Source organism: Lepisma saccharinum, chromosome 3 (assembly GCF_977018435.1).
Source record: "Lepisma saccharinum chromosome 3, izLepSacc3.1, whole genome shotgun sequence".
NCBI classification, from domain to species: Eukaryota; Metazoa; Arthropoda; class Insecta; order Zygentoma; family Lepismatidae; genus Lepisma; species Lepisma saccharinum.
In genome coordinates this window covers 34,084,489-34,098,392 of record NC_139231.1, presented here as the reverse complement: position 1 = coordinate 34,098,392, position 13,904 = coordinate 34,084,489, and the positions used below count along the sequence as shown (strand labels likewise).

At 36.9% G+C, this 13,904-nt stretch overlaps 1 protein-coding gene across 5 annotated transcripts in view; it reads right to left on the bottom strand.

Moving 5' to 3' along the window:
• Positions 1 to 13,904, bottom strand: part of Impbeta11 (importin beta11) — a 96,998-nt gene that overhangs the window by 28,901 nt on the left and 54,193 nt on the right. For all 5 annotated transcript variants that reach the window (XM_083118418.1, XM_083118417.1, XM_083118415.1 and 2 more), the window contains exons 9-11: positions 12,100 to 12,140; positions 7,873 to 8,055; positions 686 to 1,018 (exon numbers count right to left, since the gene is read on the bottom strand). In XM_083118418.1, coding sequence (XP_082974544.1) covers positions 686 to 1,018; positions 7,873 to 8,055; positions 12,100 to 12,140 — 557 coding nt within the window. The remainder of the gene's footprint in view (positions 1 to 685; positions 1,019 to 7,872; positions 8,056 to 12,099; positions 12,141 to 13,904) is intronic.

The following is a 13,904-nucleotide window of genomic DNA, read 5'->3' as shown; positions in this document are numbered from 1 at the left end:
CCATAGTTTTGCTTTAAAAAATTAATAATTTCACATGAAATAATCATTCAAACACAAAACCCATTTCTCACCATGCAATGTTGTTGCAAAATTTAAGAAAATAATGCATTTTGCATAACATCCAAGATATTTAGACTCCAAACGTGTCACACAGTATTTTTGGAACCTAACAACTTTTCTGGATTCTGGAAAAGCATCAGGCTGTATCAGTGATTAAATCTGAACTGATACTTTCCAATACTGGCTCAGCTCTAGTATAAATATAGAACAATCCATGATGTAGTAGAGCAAACTCAATTGAAATAATAAGATGGGAAAATTTCCTGTATCCTATTAATTTTTAAGGTGTCTGATGCATAGGGAAATGCATACACTGAAACCTTGATTTCACATTTTTCATGGGACCCTAGCAAAACAGTTAATATGTTGAGAACTGGGCTTGCATAGAACAGAGTTTTGGGTGCTACAAACTATTTTAGTTTTTTTTAACTTTTTTTAAGTTTTTGGGTCAATAGACACTGCTTAAAAGGACAAATACTTGGCCACTGTGGCTCCAAGTAAACAACAGCATAGGGTGGGAGACCTTGGATTAGCAGGAATAAATCTTCAATGTTAATGGTAGAGTGGATGTTTAAAGAGATTTTTTTTTTTAAAAAAAAATCTGCTTCTGTTGATTTTCACCTACCTTAGTATCACATTCATGAGCTTCCTTCAACAGGCAGAACAACGAAGTAAAGGCTGGTTCAAGGAAATTAACAAACTGTTCTGTATTGAACTCAAAATCATCAATTGCCACCTTCAACGTGTTGGAGGCAGTCAGTCTTACAACCATATCTTCATCATCTTGAAGTAGAGCCAAGATCACCGAGTACAGCGCAGGTCTCAAATCACATGACAATTTAACACCTGTCCATTGGCCAATCAACCAAATAACCCTTCTTCGAATTACACGGTAATTAGGGTCCTTCACTTTTAATTCTTCCACCAAAGTTGTTGAAAACCAGGTATCAAAGTTAACCTGAAAATTATAAAGTAAAATAGGCAATTCAGCTGTTCCACAATATTAAAGTAATTTAGAACAGAGGCACCCACAAGGTTTCATATGCAGGGTCAATGATGCTATTTAAACAAATGGGGTTGTGGGCAAGATTACATTTTACTTAGACTAAAGATAATGCCTTAAAATAAAATAAAGACATTTTATAAGTACCTAGTTGAGTGACATAAAAAACTTTGGCAGATCATAGTTTTGGTGACACTGATTTAGATGAAGTTATTTTGTCATTTAGATATGATTGATTCAAAGAAATATGAATGTCCTGCAGATAGATTCATAATGATTGCAATACAATTCCAATTCAATAAGGAACTACAAGTCATGCAGATTAAAAACTCAATGGAAAGAAAGTAGGTAGTGGTGCACAGACATGTACAAAATCAAATTCTAGAATTTCAAAGAATATGCAAAGCAATGCTTGGAAAAGTACAAGATTTTCAACCAACTACACTTTCCAGTAGTGTATGTATAATATGTATACGCAATGTTCACTATTTTTTTGGCATACACCTTTACGTACATGAAAATGAAAAAAATATAAATATGCTGACCAAGGCAGTAATTTATTTTATTAAAAACATAAACTAAACGTAACGTTTCAACCTTCTAGCAAGGTCTTCATCAGACTCTGTATCAAGTACAAAAGTAACAAGATACACAAAAAGGGCATTATATATACACAAACTTTACTCCCTCCAGACTATTAGAAAATTGTTAGGAACTTTCTAGCAGGTGGCTTTCACTTTCCAACTGTACTTTCACCTAAAAGGCTAAACATAATTACTTTCACAGAATGTGAAGAGATATTCATATAGAATATCTCACGCTCTTTTTCCTTCATTTTTCTCCCTTCTCCTCTCCTCTTTCTCTCTTGTCCTTTCCACTCTTTCTAACACTTTCTTCCATTCTTTGTTTAACTTCAGTCCCCCATTCCAGTTCATTGTGTCTTCTTCACCTTTCTTCTCTATTTCCTTGGCTTCCTTCCATTTTCTCACTAGCATTCTCTTCTCCCTTCCTATCTGCTTAGCCTCATCCCACTCTATGTCATGTCCCGTTTCTCTTGTGTGTTTAAATATCGCATTTCTCTCTCTCTTAACCCATCCACTTACCATTTAAATGCCAATTTTTTTGCCACGAAATACCATTTAAATTTGGCTATCTCCCGTGAAGGTTGCACAGCAAGACAAGATGTCAAATATTGTTTAAACTATCCAAGCAATTTACGTGAAAATTTTATATATTGAAGGGGAAGTATAGTAATAAGTATGCACATATGCAGTTTACTTGAAAGATAATTAGAAACTCACCTAATAAATTTGATCACACACATCGTTGCATTCCATTTCCATTCCTCAACCTTTTATATTTTTCCTGCCACAGCCACCTCTTCCTCACTTTCACTACATTCTTCAATTTCACTAACATAAAATGAACCCCCGTGTTCATCTCCCCTTCCAAAATCCACATTTTCCTTTTCATCGCTTTCGAAAAGCAACTTTTCAATCGCAGAATCATCTACAACATTCTTATGCAACATGTTTGCAAGACGTAACAAATGAAGGTTTGTTTACATGAGAAATTACTGAACAAAACACGCTTGAAATGGTATGAAAAACTTAGCAGCACAAACGTACACGTCATAGATTTGAAAGATCATACAACCTCTGCCATCTATTGAATGAAAAAGGAACTACATGATGAAAATCGGGAACCCGTCGATTCGACGACTAGGTATGGGAAGCGAACATCCAGTCAGGCCGTCGATTCGACGACTAGGTAAGCGGATGGGTTAAGTCGTACATCATCCCTATGTTGTTTCAACCTATCTTTTAGTCTCTTTTTTGTTTCTCCTATGTACACACTCTGACATTCTTTACATTTTACTTCGTAGATAATCCCTTCCTCTTCTCTGCTTTCCTTTTTTTTGTTTGCATTCTTCGCTATTCCTAAGATGCTTCTTCCTCCCTTCCTGTAAGTTTTAATGCCCACTTTCCTAAGCACTTTGCATATCTTTTCCGTGGTCTTCCCCATACTCCTTATTCCAAACCTTCTCTCTTTTTCTTTCTCTTCCAATTCTCCCCTTCCTCTTTTCTTCCTTCTTCTGTTTATGTCTAGTCTATCCTGCTAAGGATGAGGCTAAGCAGATAGGAAGGGAGAAGAGAATGCTAGTGAGAAAATGGAAGGAAGCCAAGGAAATAGAGAAGAAAGGTGAAGAAGACACAATGAACTGGAATGGGGGACTGAAGTTAAACAAAGAATGGAAGAAAGTGTTAGAAAGAGTGGAAAGGAAAAATGAAGGAAAAAGAGCGTGAGATATTCTATATGAATATCTCTTCACATTCTATATGAAAGTAATTATGTTCAGTGATCAGAACGCTACATTTTAAAAGTAGCTTCGCTACAGCTACAGCTACTTTTCCAAAATGTAGCTTCGCTACAGCTACAACTACATTTACCAAAAAGTAGCTCGCTACGCTACTCCTGTTCGCTACTCGCTACTTTGCTACTTTTTGCGCTACTTCTGCATAAAAAATTAAAACAACCATTCATTCATTCATTCATTGTTTTCTGCCTAATTGGCAGGTTTTTCACTGCAATCTCCAGCTTCCCCTGTTCTCTGCCTTACGCTTCGTAATAGCATACGACCCAGTTAATTTAATATCATCCATAAGCTGATATCTCTTTCTTCCACGGACTTTTCTTCCTTCAACCATTCCCTCCAAGGCATCTCTTAGCAGGCAGTTTCTTCTTAGACAGTGTCCTAACCAGTTTCTTTTCTTCTTCTTGATGGTCTCCAGTATAGATCTTTTTTCACCAACTCTTTTCAGTACGGCTTCGTTTCTTACCATTTTACACGCTCCATTTTTCGCCATGTCCACATTTCAAAAGCTTCGAGTCGTTTCTCTTCATTTCTTCTCAACGTCCAGGTTTCTGCACCATATAGTGCTACACTCCACACAAAACATTTCACTAATCTCTTCCTTAGACCTATGTCCATGGGTCCACAAAAAACATTTTTTCTTCTATTGAAAGCTTCTTTTGCTAATGCGATTCTCATTTTCACTTCTTGGTTGCAGCTCATGTCACTGCTTATAGTGCATCCGAGGTACTTGAAGCTATCCACTTGCTGGATTCTTTCACTGTTTGCTCTCACATTAATATTCCTTGGTTTCCATCCTATAACCATTGCCTTTGTCTTCTTTACATTAATCTTCATCCCATACTGCTCACAGCTGCTGTTTAACTCTTCTAACATACTATTTATGGTTATTTCATCCTCAGCGAATAATGCCATGTCAGCAAATCTTATGCAGTTTATTCTTCTTCCTCCTAATTTGACACCTCCTGTGCCCTGGAAACAAGTTTTCACTATATCTTCTAAATAAATATTAAACAAAGTAGGCGATAGGCAGCATCCTTGTCGTACTCCTCTTCCAATTTCACAGCCTTCTGTCATTTCGTCTCCTGTTCTCACTTTAACTCGTTGATTCATGTATAAGTTGCTTAGAAGTCTTCTCTCTTTCCAATCTACACCAATTTTCTTCAGAATTTCTAAAAGTTTAACCCAATTCACTCTATCAAAGGCTTTCTCCAGGTCTACAAATACTACAAACACCTCCTTTCCTTTCTCTAAATATCTTTCCCCAATGGTCCTCAGTAAACCAATTGCATCCCTTGTACCTCTTCCTTTCCTGAAACCAAACTGTTCTTCCTCTAACTCCCCACTGACCTTCGAGTATAGGCGTCTGTTCAGAATTCTTAGAAGAATTTTTGCCGAGTGAGATATCAAACTGATTGTCCTGTACTCAGAACATTTTCTGGCATTGCTTTTCTTCTGCAGAGGTACCAAAACAGTCTCCGTGAAATCTTGTGGCCAATCCCCTTTCTCATAGATTTCATTGCATAACCATATGGGTATTAAAAAAATTCCCTACTACTGGTAAATAGATTCTGTTATTTCTTATCATGATTCCAGTCATTCGATAATTTTGATAGCAGTGTTACTTCAGTTACTTATGTTTACTATAGTTTTGAGAATACCATACCTATGTAAGTGGCATATCAATTCAAATTTGATATATGAATATTGCAATTAGGGTGTTACCCAAATTAATTATTACAACTATACACAAATAAAATTTGGTAGGATTACGTATTTATGTTCACATCAACATATTTTCTTCAGAATAAATATTTCATTTTTTATAGACTGATATGAAGTCAGAATTTTGAATAAAAAGTACCTGGAGCCCTTTGACTACAAAAGGGCCCCCATGTTCGATACCCAGCGGAGGCACATAGTGGTTAGGATCCAGTCTCGATCAGCATAAAATGGACTCAAAACAAAAACTAGGAAAGACGCCAAGTTGGGAGGATGAGATCCTCCTGCTCCTCCATCCCCCACACTCATTCTTCCTATCCCCCACACTGCTGATCATTCATCATTCTTCCTCGTTCTCACAATTAGCCAAAAGTGGCAGAAAGCGACTATAGGTAAGAGAATAATTAAATAAACCATTCATCCTCATTGTCATGATTGAGAGAAGTTGAAGAATAGATGAGGAGGTGAACAGAAGAGGACAAATGTGTGGTGGATGATATCAAAGCATTCGAAGATTAATATGGAACAGGGATGTACATATGAAATGCAAGAAGGTAATATAAAACACACACTATGTGCCGATAATTATGTATGGAGCAGAAACTTGGGCAATAACAGAGAGAGACAAAAGAAAGATGCAGGCAAGTGGAGATATTTTTAAGGAGTGTATTGGGGAAGACTAGAAGGGATAGAATAAGGCATGAGGAGATCCGACAGACAGTGGGTGTGGTGAAGCTTCAGGACAGGATAGATCAGGCACAGATGAGATGGTTCGGACACATGAAGAGGATGGATGCAGAAAGAGCTTAAAATGCACAAGGAGTGGGAATAAGGCCAAGGGAGAGACCAAGATGTCAGTGGAAAGGGCAGATAGCGGAGAGTGTTAGGAGAAGAGGACAAGATTGAAACACCTTGAAAAGAAAGGAGTGGTGAAAGACCACGAAAAAATGGAGAGGCTTGACTTCTATGCCGACCCAGCCAGAGGCAGAAACAGTGAAGGATGATGATGTCATGATTAGCAAAAGTTACAGAAAAGTGACGCAAAAGTAGGAGAAATACATAAATTTTAAAACTAACTAAAGAGAATTGTTGTTTCTGCAGGAAAGTCAATAACAGTACATATTTTTTGCAATATGATAAAATTATTGAGGAAACTGTCGTGTAAACCTGAGTGTTCTAAACGTATTGTAATTTTAAAATTTGTGAACAAATACTATCGCGAAAATAATTGTAATTCCAGAAAGTCTATCATTCTTGTAACAATAATTTCTTGCTGGTGAGATCCTATATACTGACGATGATCAATGCTGTTAACGTACTGAGCCATTTATTGCTGGCACTATTCCCTCGTCAGTGCAGTGGAAAATCCATCGCTCGTTTTTGCACTGCAAGTAGTGTCTTACACAGCAATTAATGACATTTTGGTGTCACTTACACCATGAATATCCATAGGATTTGTTCGGGGCTGATGCAGACGAGGCACTTTTTTCCAGTGGTGCAGCAAACGAGGCATGTTTCTCCCCAAAATTGCGATGCAGCTAAAAAAAACGTAGCTGTTAGCGGGAATATATTCATATACGTATGTCAGTTAGTTATCTGGATATCTGAATTATTCAGATACTAATTAAATAAATTACGCAGCTATCTATAATCTATAATCTAGATAATCTGTATCTCCATGTAATAGACTGTCTTTATGAACCTCCTGCAAAATTAAGGGTTATTGTCGATTTTTTCTGATGCTGTTACCACATTCAAAATTCACCTCAAAATGCTGAGAAAAATGTAGCTGTAGCGAAAAAAATTTTCGCTACAACTACAGGAATTTTGTAGCTTCGCTACCGCTACAACTACAATTTTCAAAATGTAGCATCGCTACAGCTACAGCTACAAATTTTGTAGCTAGCTACAGTAGCGACGCTACAAGTAGTTCACTGATTATGTTTAGCCTTTTAGGTGAAAGTACAGTTGGAAAGTGAAAGCCACCTGCTAGAAAGTTCCTAACAATTTTCTAATAGTCTGGAGGGAGTAAAGTTAGTGTATATATAATGCCCTTTTTGTGTATCTTGTTACTTTTGTACTTGATACAGAGTCTGATGAAGACCTTGCTAGAAGGTTGAAACGTTACGTTTAGTTTATGTTTTTAATAAAATAAATTACTGCCTTGGTCAGCATATTTATATTTTTTCATAATCATGGAAACAAGGCTTCATGGTGTTGTACATGAAAATGTTGACATTTGGTGTCAGTTATGATTTACATAAAGAAATAATGCAGTTGGAACTATATAAAAAATAAGATATTGTGTTAGGATACATTACAGACAATTTTGATAAGTTAACATACTTTACATTTAAATTCCTCACTTTCACAGTTATTCTGTAAAATTTTCTTAAAGTAATTGTAACAACTTAGGAATTGTTAACCTCCCTGTAAAACATTATCCAGTCAAAAGCTTCGTAAGTAATGCTGAAACATCACTGAAAAACTTTTTGCTTGTTCTAATTGCATTGAAATAAAAATATTAAGGATTGATAGAATATTAATTACCAGTATCAGTAAATTTTATATTAGTTACTTTTATCTGAAACTATTAAAATGTCACGTGATCCAACCCTAAAAAAACAATGTAGTAGTTTTTCCCCCCTAAATAAACAATTCCACAACATAAATGCTCAGCATTCTATTAATAAGTTGATGATGAGAAAATTACCTCATCATACAAATCAAATGCAGCTAGCCCAACAGCATTGTACACTGCGTCCTTGCGTAAAATTCCATTCAAATCTGAAGGAGGCACAAGAGCATGGTTTTCTCTGATCATCTGCAGAAGTACAGGAGACAATGTGTGCCTGAATTCATGGAACAGCGCAAGGAATATGCACTCTGTACATGGCTGGAAATAAAATAAAAACATTACATCCATCCATAGGGAATAATTTTTTGAGCAAGAAACAGAAAAATCCTTGAGACTGTATTTTGAAACTAATGACAAGGAGGAGTGTAACAATACAAGGTAAAAGGTGATGTTATCAGTATCATGTTCTGGCCACCTTTACTCCTCAGACTTGTCCCCCAAATTCCCACTCATTTTGGCAGAACAATTTCCTCACTTTTCCAGTTTTTCTGGAAAATTTTACATATACTTCCACCCCATTCTGTGGTGCTTAAATTTTAAGTATTAAACTGCACTTGCTATTCAAGAGAATCAAGTTTATCCAACATTGTTCAAAATAAGTGAACACAAATAAACAATATAAATATTTTATTTTACGTATAGAGCATCTCCCATCAAGACACTGCTTCAAGGGGGAAAAAAAATGAAATATTCTCATTCCTAAATCCTGGCAAGTTGACTTTTCAGGGTTATATTTTCAAAATTCCCTGCCTTTTCCAGGTCAGTGAGACCCCTATGATTGATGTACAATTAAAGGCCCAACAGACAATCAAATTTGAAACTCTACACCCAACTGACATGTTAATCCAACATAGAGGTTGAAACCTCTCCTGTTAACATGATCTCTCAAGAAAGATTACGCTGTTATCCCTAAGTTAAGTCAGTCTCTTAATAAAAAATAATGGATCAAAACAACAAAAATTATTGAGAATTAAAAACCAAAAGGTTGAAGGTGAAAAGATATATTTGTGTACCCCATGGAATGCCCAGACATTGATACTTGCTGATACATGATGGTACAATCTCATTTTTATCATCCTGAATTTTACATTTTCCCAGTTCATAGATCTTTTCTAGGATAGATCTCAGACTATACATCTTCCTATATTATAAGTTGTTTAGCCACAGCCCTCTCAAGAACATGTACTTGAGGCTGTACTGGACTGACTTAGTCCTATTCCATAGCCAATCATAATTATCATCGCTATTTCCTGCCTCTGGCTGGGTCACGCATAGAAGTCAAGCCTCTCCATTTTTACCTGGTATTCTACCACTCCTCTCTTTCCACGGTCTTCCAATCTTGTCCTCTTCTCCTAACACTCTCCGCTATCTGCTCTTTACACCGACATCTTGGTCTCCCCCTTGGCCATATTCCCACTCCTTGTGTATAGTAAGCTCTTACTGGTAGTCTTGCTGCATCCATCCTCTTCATGTGTCCGAACCACCTCATCTGTGCCTGATCTATCCTGTCCTGAAGCTTCACCACACCCTCTGTCTGTCGGATCTCCTCATTCCTTATTCTATCCCTTCTAGTCTTCCCAATATTAGTCCTTAAAAATTTCATCTCCACTGCCTGCATCTTTCTTTTGTCTCTCTCTGTCATTGTCCAAATCTCTGCTCCATACATAATTATTGGCACATAGTATGTGTTGTATATTACCTTCTTGCATTTCATAGGTACATCCCTGTTCCATATTAATCTTCGAACACTTTGATATAGTCCACTACCCATTTGTCCTCTTCTATTTACCTCCTCATCTATTCTACCACTTCTCTCAATTATGCTTCGTAGATATTTAAAGCTCTCCACTACCCTCAACTCTTCTGTGTCCATCTTTATTCTTGGTTCATTTCTGGTTCTGTTTCTTGTTGTTATTAGCACCTTGCTCTTTTCTGCACTGAATTTCATTCCTGCTCTTCTGAATTCCTCGTTCCAACTATCAAGTTGTCTCTGTACTTCTTCCCTGTTTCACTATATTACTAAGTCATCAGCGAACAACAGGGCCTTCATCTCTTCCTTTCCTATCTTCTTCCCCACCTCTTTGTTAATTGCATCCATTGTAATTATGAAGAGCAGTGGGGAGAGAGCACTTCCCTGTTTTAGTCCATTACTTATACTGAACCACTCAGTTTTCCCCACTGGTGTCTTCACACAGCTCTGGTTGGCCTTGTATGTGATCTGCACTCTACACACTATCTCTTCCTCGACTCCTTTCTCTCTTAGAGCCTTCCAAATCTTTGTTCTGTCCATGCTATCGTATGCCTTTTCTATATCTAGGAATGCCATAATCAAATCATTTCCATACTCGTAGTGCCTTTCCTGCATTTGCCTTATGGCGAATATTAGATCTACTGTTGATCTGCCCCTTCTAAATCCTACTGTTCCTCTCTCAAATTATATCTTCATGAAAATTGTAACTCAACCAGGAAAAAAGCTGGGTCCTTTACATTCTGTGCCGATGCTACCAGCCCTGGCCTCCCCACATTTTTCATAATGTCCCTACCGGGATACTAAAGGAAGATGGCATCAAAGTTTGTTATAAATCCACTTTATGTACAAATAGCATAAACCGGACTTGATCTACATTTTTAAAGTGGGATCCAAATCAATATGTGCATCTGGTGGGGATCGACCCATGAACCCTTTGAATACAAGTATTACCACTATGCCAGTGGGGAATCCCCAAAGAGAAATGACATCAGCGTTTGCATGTCCAAGGGTGTGTGATAGTAATGAGACGTGACCTGGTAGAGATAGAATTTTCTCATTTTCAGTAAGATATGATACATCTTCAAGGTTTATGCATAGCCAAATGGGTAGTGCACTCACTTTTGGCGTGAGTGGTCGGATTAGATTCTTGCAGGGGCCATCATAATTTTGGCATTGACCCAGCATCATAAGGACAATTGGGGAGCTACTTGAAAATAAGTACTCCAGTCTCGAAAGCCAGAAAACAGTGAAGATGGGACTTGAATTGACCAAGTATCACCCAATAAAAAAGCAACTCAGGCAGGCCCCGACCCTTAGAAGGCAGTTGAACCATGAGTTTAGTTTTTATGATATATCTTTTGTGAATCGTAAGTTATTTCATATAGCTAGTTCACTTGAAGCAGTCATCTATTATTTGACCCTCTCTTGCTAACACTGTTTAACTTGCAGTAAGATCTTGAAATTGAAGTGGCAAGTGCAGTTACATTGTAATCAAGGTGCTTGTGATCAATCTGTGATTCAGATCTCGTGTAAAACTGCATAACCAATTCTGGTTAACTTCTGTCTATAGAATGTGCTTACAAAAAATAAATCCTACTGTTTACAGAATGAAATCGAGGTAATCAGTTTTCTAAAACTTGATTCAATAATTGCCGTATTCTGCAGGAACCAATATATTATTACCTATTTTACTTCAACTCTTTTTTTCAACATGTGTTCTGCATGTCTACCCCAATACCCCATGCACTTCCAGAGTTGCTGCGCCATTTTCATTCAGATTTCTTATAATATAACATTGAACTCTTGTATAGATGACAGAGTTTTAGCCATATTTAACTATTCACATGCCCACAGGGTCTGTGAAGTAAAAATCACAATTGTTTAAGCCTGCTTGTCTGCCAACCAATCAATCATTGGTTCAATATCTTTTAATACCCTGTATAATATCTACCAACAGTAAAATACACTCAATATATATGGGACAGACTAATGAGTATTCTATCACAATTGACCACTGTTGGCATTTTGGTGTATCAGTAACATTACTGATACACTCTATCTATACATAGCCAGTAATTTAGTGCAAATGTCTGCCACTTTTTTTATTATTTTAATTTTACAAACATATAATTCACATGTTCTGGTTTTGTAAAGTAAATGTCTAAATAGGCAGTCTCTTTTACAAAGGCAAAAAAAACATTGTGGTCACTTCATTACATACATTAATTATGGAGTTTCATGAACAATCTTATATTGGATTGGTAGAATGTCAGTTACTGACATAAGTGAATTTTATATTGGTATCAGCAAAAATTTTATAGGAGTTCTTTCAATCAAGATTATTCTTATACACCGAGTCTCCTTGTCTTCTGCAGTTAAATGTCTTTAAACACATATTACAAATATTTACAATGAACTAATACTTTTCGTGCCTTAATAATAGCTAGATCTATACATAAAAAATAAAGGAATCAAGAAAATATAAACACACTTTGTGCTATTTTTATGGAACACATGTCAAAATTTCCAAAATTACAATAAAAAATACTTACTCGTAGGCTGTACTTCCATGATTCACCTCCTTCATCAGTAGCTGAAAATCAACAATAATTTTCAGAAATATCATCAGGAAGTATGGTTATTATAAGTCCAATAAAAAATAATGCAAAGAATATGAACATAGTAATACGAGGCACATTTTTAAAAAAAAGAGCAGATTTTTTTTATAAGAACCAACTGGCAACAGTGATCAGATCGCGCCTGCGCAGTAACAACACTTGGTCCATTGGCAACCCAGCATCCATAGTTTCGCTAGTCAGCTGTTCATTATCGTGTGTGTTAGAGCATGTTAAAATGGCAAGGTGCATGCACAATCTCGGAAGTTGCAAAGTCCGTTTTGTGATTCGATTTCTTCATGGCAAAGGTCAAAATGCTGCTGAAATTCAACGAGAATTGTGTGATGTGTATGGTGACAGTGTAATGAGTGAAGAGAGGAATGGAAGACCGAGCATGCAGACTGACGACCTGGTGCAGCCTGTGAATGCAAAAGTGCAAGAAAATAGTCACTTCACCATTAGCACTCTGAGCATCGAATTTCCACACACATTAGGATATTGGAAATTGTGTGCCAGATGGGTCCCCAAAATATTGACAGACGTTCATAAAACAAACCGACAGACATCAGCACATGCATTTTTGGATCGCTACGACAGAGAGGGTGATGAATTTTTTACCCACTTTGTTACAAGTAACGAAACATGGATTTCTTAAGTCAATGTCGAGTCCAAACAACAATCGATGCAGTGGCGTCATTCAAATTCACCAAAGGCGAAAAAGTTCAAGCAAACTCTGTCTGCACAAAAAATCATGGCAACATTGTTCTGGGATTTCGTGCAACCAGGGAAAACAATCACATTGCAAGCGTACTGTGAAACACTATACAAAGTCAGATGTGTCATACAAAACTGACGATGTGGGATGTTGCATTCAGGAATTGTGCTTCTCCATGATGCCAGACCACACACTGCTGTCTTCACTATCCAGATGATTCAAGGGTTCGGATGGGAACTTTTTGATCCCCCTCCCCCCAACCCCTGGTAAAGTCAGGACCTCCTTGCATACAGTGATTTTCACCTCTTCCTGCACCTAAAAAAGTGGCTTTCATCTCAACGATTTGAGGAAACTGGGGTGTTGAATTGGCTGAACTCCTAGGTAGCGAATTTCTATGCAGAGGGTATAAAAAAGCACAGAAAGTGCTTGGAAAATACTGGTGACTATGTTGAAAAATTAAGTGGATCTGTCTGTACGTGTTTGTAAACATTAATACAATGTTGCTACACTTACTTTCTTGTTTGCTATAAAATATCGGTTCTTTCCTATTAAATGTGCCTCGTATATTCTAATTCTACAACTTAGTGAAAAATGTTGGGTTTATCATTCCATGTCAACGCTGTACTACTGATCTACCTTGCAAACTTATATCCTCAACTTAGATCTTCATAATTTTATTATTATTACCAGAGTGGAAAACAAAGGAAAATGAAACAAAAGTGATGGAGTGTTGACATGGAATGGCATAGAACCCACAATTGATTCCTAGTTGTCATAATTTTCATGCAACATCTCAGTAAGTTATCACTGCGTGAAATGTCTATTTTGTTCCTGTGCATAGGTTTTCAATACAGAAATATATTCCAGGTATCACAATCATTATACGAGGGAAAGTTAGTAAATAGTTTTATTACAATAATTTGTTTCACAAGAGTACATACAGAAATTATTTCTCTCTCTCTTCTTTTATTTATCAATTTATACATACTTGCCCTGCTTCGCAACACACCTGGTTCCCAGATGCCTC